At 36.7% G+C, this 19,681-nt stretch overlaps 1 protein-coding gene across 1 annotated transcript; it reads right to left on the reverse strand.

Annotated features, from left to right (window-relative positions):
• Positions 1-1,570: 1,570 nt before the first annotated feature.
• Positions 1,571-7,641, reverse strand: LOC107665367 (ankyrin repeat and SOCS box protein 2-like). The gene is made up of 10 exons (XM_016456220.1): positions 7,563-7,641; positions 7,048-7,325; positions 5,266-5,388; positions 4,516-4,685; positions 4,293-4,448; positions 3,970-4,215; positions 3,694-3,865; positions 2,256-2,835; positions 1,882-2,035; positions 1,571-1,750 (listed from the first exon to the last, which is right to left on the reverse strand). The coding sequence occupies exons 2-10, from the start codon at positions 7,284-7,286 to the stop codon at positions 1,599-1,601; spliced, it is 1,992 nt and encodes a 663-aa protein (XP_016311706.1). The 5' UTR covers positions 7,287-7,325; positions 7,563-7,641; the 3' UTR covers positions 1,571-1,598.
• Positions 7,642-19,681: the final 12,040 nt, after the last annotated feature.

Genomic DNA, 19,681 nt, shown 5'->3' on the forward strand with positions numbered 1-19,681 from the left:
AATGGTTGGACTTCCCTTCATACATTGGCTTCTTCTTAAGTGAAGCCATTAGTGCGTAACAGGGTTAAATTGTTATGCTGCTTTTGCTGTGTCAGGTTACAGGCTACGAGACAAACAAGACATAGAATAGCATTGTGTGAATACCTTATTCCTTATTTATAGGTAAAGCTATTAAGTTAAGGTCAAGTGGAGATATCATCAAGGTTATAAACTAATTTTTGTTTGTGCTGATGTAACAATGAGCCCTTGGTACTTGCATACAAACATGATCAAATAAACAAGAGAGTTGCGTAACACTAGGTTAGTCTGCAGGTTTGCACTTTTGCATTTGTGAGACCTTGTTTCATTATAAGGTCCTCCAGGGGTCAGAAAGAAGACACCTCTGCATTTGTACAGACACCAGTGGAATTTTAAATAAAAAATTAATGTATGAACAATATATGGTTAATTTATTTTTATTTCATTTGATCTCTCTCTCTCTCTCTCTTTAAACAGGATTAAAAGTTCAGAGCAAGAATGGTGGCAGAAGTTATATTTACATGTGTCTGGCTTATTGTCTAATTATAGTGCTTATCTAAACTGCAGTTAGCTTCATTCAGAATGATATTAGAGATGTTCTTAAGGGATGTAAATGTACACTGATCATAAGACTTATGGTGGTCGCCAATGAAGTTTTACCTTTTACCTCTATAGGCTTGTCTGATCAGTGTGTTCCCCCCTGTCGGCATCTGCTGGCGTTGGTCGGCACTTGTTTTCAATGACTGAACATGTTGAATCGGTGTTTGTTGGGTCTTGAATGTCTGAGAAGTGGCATATTGTACTTTCTCGGCATTGGTATGTGTCCGTCAGCACAGTGTGAATTGGCCTTTTGTGTTACTGCAGCTGTTTCACTTTACCCTGTTGCTTATCTGAGGTTTATAAAAGCGGTGATTCTGATGACCAGCTCAAACATCTCTGTCATACAGCAAGACCAGTAGACTTTCAGCAGACTTGAATAAAACTGTGATGCAAGACTTTTATTTTACTCCAAGATCACAGAGACTGTCTCAAGCGAACAGAAAACACCACAAATTTACAATAATACTACAGGAGTTACACAAAACTCTAAGCTCAAATTCTGCTTAGAATCTGACAAGTTGCATCACTGTTAACTAATTTACAAATACAATACAGTTTGTCTTCATAAATTATTATAGCAGAATTACAAAACATTACACTAAACATATTTAATCGTTTAATGTACAGTTTAAAGACTAGAAAGATAGACTTCTTATAAATAGTCACATTATAAATAGCTTGTGGGCAAGTACATCTAGTTATGCACCTATATAAATAACGTTACATATGGCAAAACTGAAAACCAGCAGCCATTTCTTGTGTTCTAGTTCTGATATTTTATACTCTATGTATACTATGTACATTTGAATATTATTTTATTTACATTAATTGAGAATAATTACCCATGCAAACAGAAATGAATTCTGCTACATGATTTTCAGATCTCAAGCTTTTTAATCTACAATTCATTCAATTATGTTTGTAACAAAAGAATTCAAAGCAGCACGTTCGGTAAATAATTAAGAATTTTATGCCATTCATCACAGAATATCTTCAAATGATTCTCGTTCATAACTCAAAAACATGATTAGTCTTCCTGGTAGAGGTAGAGCACTGATTTGCCATAGTCTGTGGATGCCCAGTCGCTGACGAATCTTAAGTCTGCACAGATGCATCAGTGTGCAAGGAAGAACTGAAATAGAGAGTGTTTGGGTTTCAGGTTTTCATTTTTAGTTCCATTAACTTGTAAAAATGAATTCATTTGTCAGATGTCAATAATAAGACAAATTCTGCAAATTAAGAGTTTATAAAGAATATTCTTACCTGATCTTTCTTTAATATGGGCCCAATCTTTGTTGCTGTCTAGGTGTTCATTTATTCTAAAGCAGAGTTTAACATGACCCACATAGTCAAGTAACGTGTCTATGATGGGTCCCACCCAGCTGCTGATTGAGGGAGTAGAGATGATCTCACAAAACTGTAAAAAAAAAAAAAATGAATGAATTTGATTGGAAAGCAAATAGTAAATGTACAACTGAATAGTATAATAACGAGTGCATAAATAAATATGCAAAGTATATATATATATATAATTTTACGTATAATATTTTCTATATGAATATAATATTATAAAACAATTATATAAAGCATACAGACATTTTATTGAAGTTATTTTGACTGGAAAACAAAATCTATACCTCTACACAGTATTCTGATGAGTCATCATTTAAATAATACATTGTTTCTCGTCCATTTCTCGTCCATTGTCCTTGTTTAATGGGGGGATGAGGATTACTGCCATATTGACAGTTAAAACATGATTGTGCATCGCAGCCATTGTCCAGTAGGTACTTCATCATCAACATGTACCTCATACAGAAAACCAAAACTGCTGGGAAGCTGGTAGGATGAGTTGGCAGCAGGGCATTGACATTAGCACCGTGCTTCAACAGTAAGGTCACCATTTCCATACTTCCTTTCCTTACAGCCACTAACAGGGGGTTGAAAATATCCAGGTTTGGATCAGCACCTGCGTCTAACAGCATAGTAGCTGCCTCAATGTTTCTGTTTGCCACAGCTGAGTACAGAGCTGTGCTGCGATGATCTTCATACATTTTTGACCAATCATCTGACATCTTCGCGTTGACATCATATCCAGCCTCAATTAATGTTTCTAGAACATTATCTCTGTTATTTTCTGCAGCAAAATGAAGAGAACTGATGCCGGAGCATCTCACTTTGACCTTGCTAGTTCTAGGGATTAGCATGGCAACAATGCTGAGGAGGATGAGAAAGGTATTTATTTCTTCATGAATAAATCAATACTTGAATAAAAAAGAAAGCATAAAACCATACATATGTACCTTACTAAAACACATATGTACTGTAAGGGATTAATTTAGTGATAATGACTGGTTGACTATCTTTCTACTTATTACACGGCTACACACCAAATAAATGAATACTTGGACATATATAGGTTGTCCTATAGGACATATATACAACCTATAGGTTGTATTATCGTAGAGCTTCTGCTAAGAAAAACTAGTCCACTACAATGTACAAAATGTGATATGTTTGTTGAAGCCATCAGTTCACAATATTTCAACTTATTTTTTTAAATAATCGTGTTTAACAGTTGAACTCCTAGTGAAAAACTACATTTCCCATGATACTGCAAAGAAAGCTCCAGAGAATCACAAGCAAAGCGAGTCAAAAGAAAAATTTTGCGCTAGACCACTCCCACGAAGCACTGCAAATCTCCTTTTGTTCTCAAGATACTTGAATATATATGCATATTTTGTAATAAAAAGGAAAATATATTGTTTCTGTATATAAAATCATCATCTTATATTTTGTCATTTGCAGTGCTTCATGGGATTGTAGTTCTTTCCCTCATTAAGTACACAGACTTGTACCTCTGTGTCTTAGTCCCTTTTTTAAATACTTTTTTGTTTCAAATAAAAGTTTGCAATGTTGTGCTTCACCTTATAGCTGTTTGCTTTTGTTCTTTTTTGTTCTGTGGTCTACTTGGACTTTTAAGACCACTGAATTCTGTGATTAAGTATTTCAAAGAGCTGTGTAATAAGGATAAATATGAAATGAACTGTTAATTACTGTAGTAGGCCTACTAACCTGTCATGACCATTCTTTGCTGCAACATGAATAGGAAGTAATCCAGTTTTGTTGGTTATGTTAACATCAGCTCTTTTTGACAAGAGGATCTCAACAGCTTCAGCATGACCATTCTTAGAGGCCTCAAACAATGCGGATGCATCATCATTTGCCTGGGTATTTACATTACCCCCTGAAGAATAGGTCACTAGATTAATGCTACTAGAATAAAATTGAGTAATTAATAGACTTTCTTTCTATCTTTTGTCCAAAAAATTTTAATCCAAAAATTCTTACCTTTATATATTAAGAAGTTAAGCACTTCAACAGCATTACACTGAGCAGCCATAAACAGAGAGTCAATGCCATAAACATTTCTGGCCCACAGCTTTGCCCCTGCTTTTATCAACATCTTAGCGATCTCTAACTTTTTGTTCCCCACTGCTTCATGTAGTGGAGTCCCACCTTGAACACAGGCTTTGGTGGGTGAAGCTCCAAATCTCAAAAGAAGCATCACTATAGCTTCATTAGCTTTCTCGCAAGCTGTAAAAATCAAGAGTGATTGTTCAGACCTCTTCCTGGTCATTAGTTATTGAGAGATATCATGCTAAAATGTTTACCTTTGTACAATGGAGTCTCCCACTGGTTATTTGCAAGGTTAGGATCAGCTCCTTGCTCCAAGAGGTGCTCGACACAAGAAACATGCTTGCGACTCACAGCCAGCAAGAGCGGTGTCTGACTTTTGTTTGTTTGTTTGTTTATTGTTTCTGGTTTGGCTGTGGGAGAGATTTTTGAGAATGTGATTCTGGACTGGCCATAATAAGAAATTAATTCATTCATTACCTTTGAGCAAAATCTTAAGGCACTTGACACTGCCATAGTATGCAGACTCGTGAAGTGGTAACCAGCCATCTTTATTAGGTTCATCGAGATTTTTAGATTTGGAATGAATAATGCCTTGTAGAGCTTTTGCATCCCCTTTCCAAAGGGCCGAGAGAAAAGGGTCTAAATCACTGGAAGAACAAATATGCAAACAAATCTTAAGAACAAGAATCTTAAGAGTTGTTATCTCAGTAGATGAGGCCAATAAGCATCGTTTTTGCTTTCTGCTCAAAATGTACAGTAATTATTGACCTATTTAATTTTTCTGTAAGTTACATTCTTATGCCAGTAGGTGGCATTAAGTGATGAGTTATGAACAAGTCATTGACTCATTTGTTCAAAAACATTAACTCCATTCAGGAAGGAAACAATATGTTGTGTCATTCAGAAACGCAGAGGGAATATTCTGGCTATATTGTGTCTGAAATGTAAGTTAATCAATATTAACCCGGGCTGCATTTTCAAAAAGCATCATAAGCCTCAGTAAATCGTAGAACCATTGCCACCAGTGGTCTCTGCGTTCAACTTAGCTCACAATGCTTTTGAGAAATGCACCCTGTTCATTGAACTATTGTACAAAAGCAATCGGCCTGTCACGCTCACAATCGTTCTGTTGGTCTGAATATCAATTTGGCTGTGACTAAACAGTCGTTGATATTCAGAGAAACAGCACACACACACAAATTAAATGAAATTGGTCTTGCCACTCACTTCACAGTCTCCACTGTGAACTGCAGGTTTCCATTGTGCCTTGTCCAGGTAATCACCTTGTCTTGGTCTTTACTGAAGATATGATTATGAACATTTCTGTCAATTTTTGCACTCTTATTCTCCCTGAAAGCAAGGCAGCAACAAACTTTTTTAATATATTTGCAAGAAGCATAATAATAATGGTGATTTACATACATGATTGATTACCTGAAGCAGGTGCACTGTTAAAAATAAAGGTTCTTTGGCATCTATGGTTCAATGAAGAACCTTTAACATCCATGGAACCCTCCCTTCCCACAAAAGGCTCTTTATAGTCATTCATGTTTTCGTCATTTTTAGCGCAAAATATGTTTCAAGTGAAACTTCTGACGTTCTTTAAAAAGAAGACAACATAATAAGGTCTGATATTTCCTTGATTAGAGTTTAAAGACATTCCACTGACTGGCATAACGTTATTGTGTGTCTTGAGAGTCCAAAAGCATTAATTGTATGATGAAGCCTATTTGAATGCAGTTAGAATGGCTCTATAATTCAAATAATGAAAGAAAAAATATCCCTGTGTGAGTTATTATTTTTTATCTTTATAGGATATAGTTAAGTAATATCACACAAGAATCAGCACGTGTGCGTAATCGCAAATGTTAAATTAATTTCATACAGCAGCTCAACAGACAAGAAGTTAATTGAGTGAGTTACATTTTTCCTGTTTTGCAAATGAAATGGTTCCAAACAAGGAGCTGAGTGGTTGTGCATTTCAGAGCAATACTGCGGTGTATCTTTCCTGAATTAATTTGTTTTTGAATGAATCCAGTGAGCCAATTATTCAGTGATCCATTCATAAAGACAGTCAACTTGCTTCGATTTGATACAACAAGCCATTTTGAAAGAATGGTTTGATTGAAGGATTCAGTGAATCATTCAGTAAAACAGACACTTACTGGCGGTTTTAGTGTCACATTTATTTATCCATGACAAGCCTAAACCAGCACAAAAACATACTCAGCAAAATATTAATTATTGTTACTGACAAAAATCCCTATAAATATAATATAATTTTTTGTCAATATCGCACACTTCTAAATAAGAGGCATCATTTAGGTCATCTAGAATACAGACACAGAGATTGTGTGTGTGTGTGTGTGTGTGTGTGCTTTGGTTTAACCTACAAAAAAAATAGAACCTTAAATAGGCCTGAAATTGCCCCACAGTGTCAAAAGTTTTAAGGTTCTATTTTTTTTTTGTAGGTTAAACCAAAGCACACACACAGACAGAAAAAACAGCACATAAACCATAGTTAATTTAATAAAGCTTATTTTGTGTTGAATAAAAATGCGTTTAAAAATTAGACACATTTTGTAATAATTTGTAATCACAGGACCCCCCACCCCACCATCCCCCTTGACATTTCTTTTACATTCAACCACTGTTTATATTGGAAAAATATTCTTTAGATTTTAAAAAGTTCTTCACACTAATAAACAAATCAATTTAAGAACTGTTCACTGAAAGTTTCTTTGGGGAACCCCAAATGGCTCTTCTATGGCAGGGGTGTCCAAACCTGTTCTCGGAGGGCCACTGTCCTGCAGAGTTTAGCTCCCTAACCCTAACTGAACACAGCTTCAGATTCAATACAAACATCCAGGCAAGGTTTGAGCCAAACTCTGCAGGATGTTGGCCCTCCAGGAGCAGGACTGGACACCCATATTCTATGCTGCGAAAACCCCTTGTTAGAACCTTTATTTTTAAGAGTGTAGTTGAACATAACAGGAAAAAAAAAATCACCTGGGAGGGTTTGCTGGGATAGGGTTGCATGGTGGTCGTTGTGTAGCTTTGGGGTCAGCTGGCTGTGTGTGGGCATGCACTTGGTGATGCTGCCATGGAGTTAAATTTGTATCAGCTAGACTTCGTTCAATAGCTATCTGCAACAGCTGTTCTTGAGACAAGTGTGCATAAGCACTGAAGTCCTCCAGGTCTTCTTCTGTTGTCCTTGAAGCAGCCATTGTCACACTGGCTGCTGCCATTTTGCACCCGTGATAGTAAAATGCTCAGAAATGTATAAACTGATGAACATTCAAATAACATAGTTCTAATCAATCACACAAACTACTAAGACAATAAATTTATAAAAAATACAATAACTAAAGGACATTTAATTAAAATATCAGGTTATTTTCCTGTTTCTGCCATTGATCAGTAAGCATTAAAAATTCTGTTTTCAACTGTACACAAGTTCCCTTACAAGTCCTAACATCATCACTATAATTCATAACTGCTATCATTGAGAAGTCCACACCTACCTTTCTACAGTATATCAATAATTGTAAGTTGAATGTGGTTCATGTGGATCTTCTCCTTTCTCTGTACAGCAGTTGATGCTGTGTGCTTTATGAAGAGTCTCTGAGAGGTCTTGATTATATATCACGGTGTAAACAAACTGACTGCCTTATAAATATATTTGCTTAGCTTGCATATTATTCATTAGATCATGTCTGGCTTAGATGTGACATGACCTTCCTTGCATATGGGTTAAGAAACAGGAAGAGCAGGAGATCTGTTGTGAAACTGGGAAAATCACCTTTTCCCTGAAACTAGAAAACAACATTTAACCCTGAATTTCTATAAATAAATGATAATGAAGGTACAAATCTTTCTGCACTGGACTATATTCGATATTTTTTCTTGTATGGAACATTAAACTTGGTAAAATACACTATGCTGTAAAGATTTATATTGTATCCTATAATGATCAATAGAGCTTTCTACACACTGTTCTACACTATACCATGCATTATTTACATAAGTAAATATCATTAAGTGGTCTGATGTTTGAGTGACCTGATTTTCAGAGACAGCTGTTTCTGAATGCTGGCGTGTGCTAGAAACCTCTCTGTGACACAGTAAACATATCAGATGTTTACATCTCATACATCTTGTCCTATTAAATGACTTGTGTGTTTTCATCTGTAGCAGTGTGGCAATGAAGGTCTGGAGCTTCAAAATAATGCAAGTAATAATGAAATCTGAAGGTAGATATACTAGATATGTTAATAATGCATGTTTGATTCAAACATGCAGTTCTGTCTGTATATTGGTGGCATTCTATGTACGCAAGTGCTTTTGGTTTTGTCTATGCTTAGGAGCTGAACGTCTTATCCTTTAACACACCTTAAGGTTAACACATTCAGAACATCATAGCTTTCATTTCTCTCATTGACCAAATTATCACATTGTTTACTGCGTTATGGGCAGAATGATGTATTAATATTTATTGATTCATTTATTTCAGTAATTAATTAATTCATTCAAAATAGTCATTCACTTATACCATCAGCTTTTTTTTCACTCAGGCTGAAAGAAATGTTACATTTTAAGCTTCAATGCATGAAATGAATTGTACAGACTCCCACTGGTCCCTAATGCATACAATCAGTACATTGGCACCACCATCTGGTTAAAATATGTCAGACACAAATCTTTCCCTGTAGGATATTTTGATTCACATCTTCACTATTGTAATTGTTAGAATGGCAAAGGATCAGCAATCTCCGCGTAAAACTGATCAGGCAGACCAAACTGTAAGTCGTAGAGACTTGAAACTTGGAGGGATGGTGGTACTAACACCGCCTACAACGTCACCAAGGCTCGCCCCAATCGGCCTGATGGGGGCGCTACAGCAATCAAAAGTACGAAGTATCTCATAACCCCTAAACTGTTAGTCTCAGGCTCAAGTGCCTTATGTCGCTGGAATCTGTGGCTCACGATGGACAAAACACATGCCTCGGTTTCGATTGTCACCTTTGCAAAATTTTCGCGTATTTTGGATTTGTTGAAAAACCTACTTTTGTGAACTAGTCCTAGGTTTTTCTCCTGATCGGAACCAAACTAGTGCAAAAAGATTCTGTGAAAAGGGATTATCAATAATTATCAAAAAAGTTCGTCTCACCGTCGCAAAGGGATGCCAAAACGTTCGAAAGGGGCAGGGCCACTTTTACTAAAATAGCTATAACTTTTGAACGGAATGACATATCGTCACCAAACTCAGAACACTCATGTAAGAGCTCAATCTGAGATCACATGAAAAAAAATCATGTAGCTTGGCCACTTGGTGGCGCTATAAGAAAAACCATAAAAATGGCTATAAGTACGCAACCATTAGTCCGATCAATATAAAAATTGGTATGCAGTGTCTATGTCCAAAGTGCCACAGGTGTTTATAAGAACATTTGCGTATCTGAAAAAGCATGGTCACCATTGGCCAATGAATTTTGAGCACATGTTAAGCCTTCTACACATGCATGATTTTAGCAATCCTATAAGATCATTTCAAATCACACTGTGCGACATGGATCTAATAAACTTGGGTACAACATGTATGCAGACTGTACAATGATGACACATAATGACTCGCAGGCTACGACGCACGTTACTATAGAAGAATAAAATGTCATCAGCATGCACTAGTGGTAAACAAAAAGAGCATGATAAATCACACTTTGGCAGTTGTAGTTGTTATATGTGCTGAAAAAAAAGTGGAAGAGGCGAAAGATGAAGGCATAAGAGCTTGAGGTATGCAGTTTTATGTTTTAGCGCTGTGTCACGTTGATTTCATGCCACATTTTTATTGGCTGGTCAGTAGATGTAGGTCATAGCAGCAAACGCACTGTGCGATGATCATGCTGAATTTCTGACACTGTCAGAAAATGATCGTAGGCTATCTTTGATCTCAAGACCGTGACAGTTGCCGTCTTTGAACTTTTCTTACTGAACGACAGGACCACCGTTTAGGAGCCACGGGCAATAACGCATTTTTCAAGGGTGTAAACGATTGTTTATTGTGTGGTTATTCACACATACACACAATGTTCATATCATCCGATAGACCTCCTCATTCCGAACAACTTTGCCTCTAGAACCACTGCTGTCAATCAAATCATTTGTTAAATAATTGAGAAAATGTAAACAAAAAAAAAACCTACTTTTGCAAACTAGTCCTAGGTTTTTCGCTCAATCTCGAAAAAAAAAAACACTGCAGTTCAATTCTCTGGACTCTCTAGGTCAATAATTATATATATTTTATATATATAGATCGGACCATGGGTGGCGCTACAACAGTCATAACCATTAAAAATCATCATATTTCTGTGGCAAGTTACCTGGATTTTTCAAAAAGGCTTTTTTTAATCATTGATTTAGGTGGTAACAGGCTTGCTAAATAATGTGTAATGTCTTTTTTCATATGTGCTTAAATGCCTTAAAGTTCTTGAACCCCGATAATCGCAGCTTGCAGCTATATTTTTAATTTATTATTCTGATCATTAAAAAAAACACAAATCATTCCAGTGCTTCTAATATAATCTAAGAATAAACAAGTTTTCTCATACTTAGCATCACATTCACTGAAAAAAGTAACCTAAATAAATTGGTTTTATTAAATATGTTTAATAAAATATGTTTTAAAATATGTTTAAAAAGACTAAATCAGCCTGATAGAATCAACCAACTAAAATAATTCAGGTAAAATTCAGGTAGAAATGGCTCCTTAAGGTAACAACACCTCCACATTTACTCACTTTACAGTATGGATTACACAGTTAAATAATGTTAGCCATGTATTTTTTTTCTGTTACAGTAACATTTTATCAATGTTGGATGACTTTGAGCCTGATTATCAGTGAGGACCTACTTAGTTAGATGGAAGAGTAGTTCACACATGTGTGAAGTCATGACCGGACATTAAGTTTGATATATTTAGAGTGGCATACAGATATTTTCAGATATCTGAGACTGCACATGTTGAGATTTGGATATGTACAGTTGACCGTTGTCAGTCTAGCAGTGATGTGAGGAACTTAGATCAGGGGGCTAAGCTTGGATTCTGTCAGATCCCAGTGGTAAGGAGACTAAAGCTTTCCAGCTGGCCTGATATGACCTGTTATCCAAGAGGGTTATAGACAAGGATAGTGAGGTCTCTGGAGGTCACACTAGCATGTAGTTCCTTCACACAGGCTTGTAGCCACATGTGCTTATAAATAGGTCTGTTTAGGACACTTTTTACCACTTGGCCCTTGTGCCAATTTTTTCGTTTCATAAATTGGAAGAGCCCAACTGAGGCTGTACATAACTACAGCAATACATAAATTATATTGAGTCTAATGAGCCTTGCAGCAAAATGTCCATCCTTTACAAAAATGAACTGCAGAATAATTGCAGTATTATTTTAATCTAAATGGGAAAACATGCATGTTTGTGTAGTAATATGATGCTGTGCTACACAAATTGTGAATACTTGAAGTTCACTGTAACTGCAGTACACTTTTGACTTCCCTATAATTTAACTACATGCAGTGCACATATAGTTTATTGTAGTGCAACTGCAGGTTAGGGCACTACATTTTATAGTTCAGTGCAAAACAAGTTCAGATAAATACATAAAAACTATAGTACTGTTATAGTTTAGGTATAGTACTAGGTATATTACTACCTAGACTTTAATCAACCATATATCCAGTGCCTATAGCTGCTAGATAACTAGCTACTAAGTGTTAGTGTCATGTTACAGCAGTTAACGTTAGCATTTAGCAAATGCACACCATCACTATCCACTATCCACAAGTGAGCTCAAAGTTGGTTTGGACAAATGGAACTTACCACCGGAGTAGTTTCTGCGGGCAGTATCTTCATCTGTCCATGTCTGCTTCAACTTAGCAGACGAACCTTTGAAGCACCTAATAAGTTGTTCGTGGGAGGTGAGCGCTGACCTGGTATTCTAATCAGGACTATTACCTGCAAAGTCGATTTGAAAAGCTTGGCTCTGATTGGTCAAATTGAAAGTAGCTACTGCACTTAAAAAAAAGACAAGTAACAGAAATGAAATACCTAGAGTCACAAAACACTGAGGTTGCAAATCTACACACATACTGTAGACTCAAGAAGCTGGGAAAAATAAATATATAACAGTGAATATTCTATTTAATTTAACAGTTCATCCAGTGAACAGTTAAAAAAATCTGTAATCAAGTACTCACCCTCAAGTTGTTCCAAACCTTTTAAGACTTTCCTTCATTTTCGAAACAAAACCTGATTTTAATGAAATCTGACAGATTTATGGCCCTCTGCTGAAAGTCACCAAAAATGTTCATGTTTCAAAAAGTTCATCACAGACAAAAACATTGCAAAAGTAATCCATATGTGGTTTATTCCAAGTCCTCAGAAGAAACACAATCACTTTATATGACTTAACAGTTTTAACTTGAGGTATGCTGGTTCCAAAAACGCATCCAGGAATAAGTTCTTTTTTTCTTGTTCCAAACCAAAGTGCTCAAAACTGGCCACTTCAAAGGGCCCTTCGGAATGAAGGATTTCGAAGGGTACAACTGATGGACACTTCGGGTTCCCATGATCCTTTGCGCAGATTCTTTGCACGATGACGGCGCCTCCGTGTGGGCACGAGATGATGACGCAGAAGGGCACTTCAAGAAACAGTTGTTTGGTCCCCTACACCCTTTAACCCTTCGAAGCTCTCACTCCGGTGGGTAAACCCTTTGAAGGGATAGGGATGAGCCCTTCCGAATGGAACGCAGGTAGTGTCACGCGTGTTACACAAGCATGACTGAGCTTCCACAAAACCCAATGAGGTTTGTTTTCCTGCATCACGTGGTATGTTGAGCTTGTTTGAATTTAGGTACAAAACAAGTACATAAATAGGGATTTTAAGCGTATCTTTGGAAAAATGATTTATGATACAATTAAAAGGATATGATGTTGAAATGCTTGTGGAAGGGGCCGTGTGGTTTTTCTCTTTTTTCAAGTTTTTTTAATGGCCCGTGTTGCTTTTGTGGTGCTGTTTTCAGAATAAAAGAATAATACATTATTTTAAAATGCAAATAACACTGATATATCAGCAAAATTGGACATTAAAGATGTAAAGGCACATACAATATAATTACAGTATTATTTAATTGCAGAACGTGTCATCAGCGCAACTTAGGGACCATGTGTTTTTCTCTTACTCACGCTTTTTTAGGCACCCTGTTACTATTGTGTCTGTTTTTAGAAAAGAATAATAAACTATTTTAAAATGTAAATTACACCAAGATATCAGTGAAAATTACTGTAAGAATATTAAGGCACATAAAATATAATTACATCATTCTTTAATTATTGCATATGTCATCCTTTGAGTAATGAATCAACTGCATTACTGAATCAACTGAATTAGAGATAATGCCATTTCCAGCTAAGGATCGTCTTATGAAGACTTCACATGACCCAGCACCTTTGAATAGTTGACACCTACCCTCCAAAGACTCCAGAACATCAACTCTGGATGATTATACAAAATAATCACGTTGTCATTGCTTTAAAATGCACATTCATTTTGCTTAAATGCATATATGATGTTTGTAAATACTGTAACTTGTAGCATTTTCCAACTGTACTTTCTGAAATCATATCATAAAAGACTATTGTGGGGTTGTAACATAGAAACATGCATTTTCTGTAAAGCTGCTTTGAAACAACTTGTACTGTGAAAAGCATTATATAAATAAATGTGAACTAAACTGAATTGAATTGAAAGAGCCATTGCATTGTTGGTTATTGTATCATTTTGAAGTCATGGACACTGACAATACAGTTAGAAGAGCCACTGCAGTATTGGCCCAATTTGAGGCGTTATATCTCAGCTGACATTCAGAGTGTGTTAAAGGTCATACTGGGTCTTATTCCCAAGGCCCTTGACTTTCACCATGTAAAATTATAGACATTTTTCCTGTAGCATTTTTAAGTTATGGACCCATAAATTTGAGAGATATGATAATACAATAACAGGAGAATTTGCATTATTGGCCCTATTGGAGGTGCTATATCTCAGCTGCTTTTGAGGGTGAGTTAAAAGTTCCACTGGAGCCTTATTCCCAAGGCACTTGACTGTCACCAAGCAAAATTATAGACATTTGTACTGTAGCATTTTGTAAGTTATGGACGCATACATTTCACAGATATGACAATACAATAACAGGAGAACATCGCATTATTGGCCCAATTTGAGGCGCTATATATCTCAGCTGCCTTTCAGGGTGCATTAAGAGTTCCTCTGGGGCCTCATTCCCAAAACACTTAACTGTTGCCATGCAAATTTTCAGACAATTTTACTGTAGGATTTTTAAGTTATGGACCCATAACTTTGAGAGATATGACAATACGGTAACAGGAAAAATTGGACAAATAACAATACATAAATGAGAAATTGCATTATTGGCCCAATTGAAGGTGCTATAACTCAGCTACCTTTGAGGGTGCGTTAAAAGTTCCACTGGGGTCTTATTCCCAAGACATTTGACTGTCACCGTGCAAACTGTCAAACATTTTTACTGAAGCATTTTTAAGTTATGGATCCATGAATTTGACAGATGTGACAACACAATGACAGGCGAAATCGCATTATTTGCCCAATTGGAGGCGCTATATCTCAGCTGACTTTGAGGGTGCAATAAAAGTTCCACTGGGACCTTATTCCCAAGGCACTTGACTGTCACCATGCAAACTGTCAGACATTTTTGCTCTAGCATTTTGAAGTTATGGCCCCATGAATTTGACAAATATGACAACAGTAATAAGAGAAAATTGCATTATTGGGCCAATTGGAGGCGATATACCTCAGCTGACTTTGAGGGTGCCTTAAAAGTTCCACTGGGGCCTTATTCCCAAGGCACTTGACTGTCACCATGCAAAATTTCAGACATTTTTGCTCTAGCATTTTGAAGTTATGGACCCATGAATTTGACAAATATGACAACAGTAATAAGAGAAAATTGCATTATTGGCCCAATTGGAGGCGATATATCTCAGCTGACTTTGAGGGTGCCTTAAAAGTTCCACTGGGTCCTTATTCCCAGGGCACTTCACTGTTACCATGAACATTTTCAGATATTTGTACTGTAGCATTTTGAAATTATGGACCCATGAATTTGACATATTACAACAGTAATAGAAGAAATTGCATTATTGGCCCAATTAGAGGCGCTATATCTCAGCTGCCTTTGAGGGTGCTTTAAAAAGTATAATAGAGCCTTGTTGCCAAGGCATTTGACTGTCACAATGCAAACTTTCAGACATTTCTACTGTAGCATTTTTAAGTTATGGGCTAATAAATTTGACAGATACGACAATACAGTACTGAGAATTTGCATTATTGGCCCACATGGAGGCGCTATATCTCAGCTGCCTTCGAAGGTGCATTAAAAGTCCCACTGGAGCCTTATTCCCAGGGCACTTGGCTGTTACCATGCACATTTTCAGACATTTTTACTGTAGCATTTTTAATATATGGACCCATAAATTTGAGAGATGGCAATAAAACAACAGAAGAACATTCCGTTATTAGCCCAATTGGAGGCGCTATATCTCAGCTGACTTTGAGGATGCATTAAAAGTTCCACTGGTGTCTTATTTCCAAGGCCCCAGTGGAACTTTTAACACACCCTCAAAGGCAGTTGAGATATAGCGCCTCCAATTGGGCCAATAATGCAATTTCTCCTGTTGCTGTATTGTCATATCTGTCAAATTTATGTGTCCATAACTTCAAAATGCTACAGTAAAAATGTCTGAAATTTTGCATGGGGACAGTCAAATGCCTTGGGAACAAGGCTCTACTATAACTTTTAACGCACCCTCAAAGGCAGCTGAGATATAGTGCCTCAAATTGGGCCAATAATGCAAATTATCCTATTACTGTTGTCATATGTCAAATTCATGCGTCCATAACTTCAAAATGCTACAGTAAAAATGTCTGAAATTTTGCATGGTGACAGTCAAGTGCCTTGGGAATAAGGCCGTCTATAACTTTTAACGCACCCCCAAAGAAAACTGAGATATAGGACCTCAAATTGGACCAATAATGCAATGTTCTCCTGTTATCGTATTATCATATCTGCCAAATACATACATATATACGGTATATAAAATATATGCATTTAGAAGTTATGGACCCATATATTTGACAGATATGATAATACAATAACAGAACATTGCAGTATTGGCCCAATTTGAGGCGCTATATATCTCAGCTGCCTTTTAGGGTGCGTTAAGAGTTCCTCAGGGGCCTCATTCCCAAAACACTTAACTGTCACCCTGCAAATTTTAAGACATTTTTACTGTAGCATTTTGAAGTTCTGGACTCATAAATTTGAGATATAACAAAACAGTAACAGGAGAAATTGCATTTTTGTCCCAATTGGAGGCGCTATATCTCAGCTCACTTTGAGGATGCTTTAAAAGTTCCAATGGGGCCTTATTCCCAGGGCACTTGATTGTTACTATGCAATTTTTCAGACATTTCTACTGTAGGAGCTTTAAGTTATGGACCCATAAATTTGAGAGATATGACAATACAGTAACGAGAAATTTGACATAATACATAAATGAGAAATTGCATTATTGGCCCAATTGAAGGCGCTATAAGTCAGCTGCCTTTAAAGGTGCGTTAAAAGTTCCACTGGGGTCTTATTCCCAAGGCATTTGACTGTCACTGTGCAAATTTTAAGACATTTTTACTGTAGCATTTTGAAGTTATGGAGCCGTATATTTGGCAGATATGATAATACAATAACAGGAGAACATTGCATTATTGGTCCAATTGGAGGTGCTATATCTCAGTTTTCTTTGAGGGTGTGCCAAAAGTTATAGTAGAGGCTTGTTCCCAAGGAATTTGACTGTCCCCATGCAAAATTGCAGACATCTTTACTGTAGCATTTTGAAGTTATGGACACATAAATCTGACAGATATGACAATACAGTAACAGGAGAAATTGCAATTGGCCCAATTGGAGGTGCTATATCTCAACTGCCTTTGAAGGTGTGTTAAAAGTTCCACTGGGGCCTTGGAAATAAGACCCCAGTGGAACTTTTAATGGATCCTCAAAGTCAGCTGAGATACAGCACCTCCAATTGGGCCAATAATGGAATGTTCTTCTGTTGCTTTATTGCCATCTCTGAAATTTATGGGTCCATATATTAAAAATGCTACTGTAAAAATGTCTGAAAATGTGCATGGTAACAGTCAAGTGTCCTGGAAATAAGGCTCCAGTGGGACATTTAATGCACCATCGAAGGCAGCTGAGATATAGCGCCTCCATGTGGGCCAATAATGCAATTTCTCAGTACTGTATTGTCATATCTGTCAAAGTTATGAGTCCATAACTTCAAAATGCTACAGTAAAAATGTCTGAAAATGTGCATGGTAACAGTCAAGTGCCCTGGAAATAAGGCTCCAGTGGGACATTTAATGCACCATCAAAGGCAGCTGAGATATAGCGCCTCCATGTGGGCCAATAATGCAATTTCTCAGTACTGTATTGTCATATCTGTCAAATTTATGAGTCCATAACTTCAAAATGCTACAGTAAAAATGTCTGAAATTTTGCATTGTGACATTCAAATGCCTTGGCAACAAGGCTGTAGTATAATATTTAATGCACCCTCAAAGGCAGCTGAGATATAGCGCCTCTAATTGGCCCAATAATGCAATTTCTGTTTTAATTACTGTTGTAAATATTTGTCAAATTCAGATGTTCAAATGTTCATGGTAACAGTGACGTGCCCTGGGAATAAGGCCCCAGTGGAACTTTTAACACACGCTCAAAGTCAGCTGAGATATAGTGCCTCCAGTTGGGCCAATAATGCAATTTCTCCTGTTACTGTTGACATATTTGTCAAATTCATGGGTCCATAACTTCAAAATGCTAGAGTACAAATGTCTGAAATTTTGCATGGTGACAGTCAAGTGCCTTGGGAATAAGGTCCCAGTGGAACTTTTATTGCACCCTCAAAGTCAGCAAAGAAATATCGCCTCCAATTGGGCCAATAATGCGATTTCTCCTGTCATTGTATTGTCATATCTGCCAAATTTATGGGTCCATAACTTCGAAATTCTACAGTAAAAATGCCTGACAGTTTGCATGGTGACAGTCAAATGCCTTGGGAATAAGACCCCAGTAAAACGTTTAACGCACCCTCAAAGGCAGCCGAGATATAGTGCCTCCAATTGGGCCAATAATGCAATTTCGCCTGTTACTGTATTCTCATATCTGTAAAATGTATGGGTTCATAACTTAAAAATGCTACAGTAAAAATGTCTGAAGATTTTCATGGTAACAATCAAGTACCCTGGGAATAAGGCATCAGTGGAACTTTTAACACACCCTCAAAGTTAGCGGAGATATAGCACCTCCAATTGGGCCAATGATGCGATTTCACCTGTTATTGTATTGCCATATAAGCCACATTTATGGGTCCATAACTTAAAAATGCTACAGTGAAAATGTCGATAATTTTACATGGTGACAGCCAAGTGCCTTGGGAATAAGGCCCCAGTATGATCTTGAACGCACCCTGAAAGTTAGCTGAGATGTAGTGCCTCCAATTGGGCCAATACTGCAATGGCTCTTCTAACTGTATTGTCAGTGTGTCCATTACAATATCAGTTACAAACTGACAAAATGGTACAGTAACCAACAATGCAATGGCTCTTTCAATTCAGTTTAGTTCACATTTATTTATATATTGCTTTTCACAGTACATGTCGTTTCAAAGCAGCTTTACAGAAAATGCATGTTTCTATGTTACAACACCACAATAGCCTTTTATGAGATGATATCAGAAAGTATAGTTGGAAGATCCTTCAAATTACAGTATTCACAAATATCATATATGCATTTAAACAAAATGAATGTGCATTTTAAAGCAATAACAACTTGATCATTTTGTATATTCATCCAGAGTTGATGTTCTGGAGTCCTTGGAGGGGTAGGTGTCATCTTTTCAAAGGTGTTGGGTGATGTGAAGTCTTCATAAGATGATCCAAGCTGGAGCTGGCATAATCTTTAGTTACCTCGGGATATTGACATTTGTAACAATTGTTTGAATTATTATTCTTTTAATTCAGTTGATTCATTAATGCGGTTGATTCATTACTCAAAGGATGACATGCACTAATTAAAGAATAATGTAATTATATTTTATGTGCCTTCTTACAGTCATTTTCACTGATATCTTGGCGTTATTTACATTTCAAACATTTTTATTATTCTTTTCTAAAAACAGACACAATAGTAACAGGGTGCCTAAAAAAGCGCGAGTAAGAGAAAAACGCATGATCCCTAAGATGAGCTGATGACAAGTTCTGTAATTAAATAATACTGTAATTATATTGTATGTGCCTTTACATCTTTAATGTGAAAAACTGGAAAAAACAGAAAAACCACACGGTCCCTAAGTTAAGCATGAATAAGAAGCTACAAACGCGGAAGCGTCGTGTTTTTTAAAGGGGTCATATGATGCGATTTCAAGTTTTCCTTTCTCTTTGGAGTGTTACAAGCTCTTGGTGCATAAAGAAGATCTGTAAAGTTGCAAAGACTAA

The sequence above is a fragment of the Sinocyclocheilus anshuiensis genome, unplaced genomic scaffold, assembly GCF_001515605.1.
Source record: "Sinocyclocheilus anshuiensis isolate Anshui unplaced genomic scaffold, SAMN03320099.WGS_v1.1 scaffold199, whole genome shotgun sequence".
Taxonomy (NCBI): Eukaryota; Metazoa; Chordata; class Actinopteri; order Cypriniformes; family Cyprinidae; genus Sinocyclocheilus; species Sinocyclocheilus anshuiensis.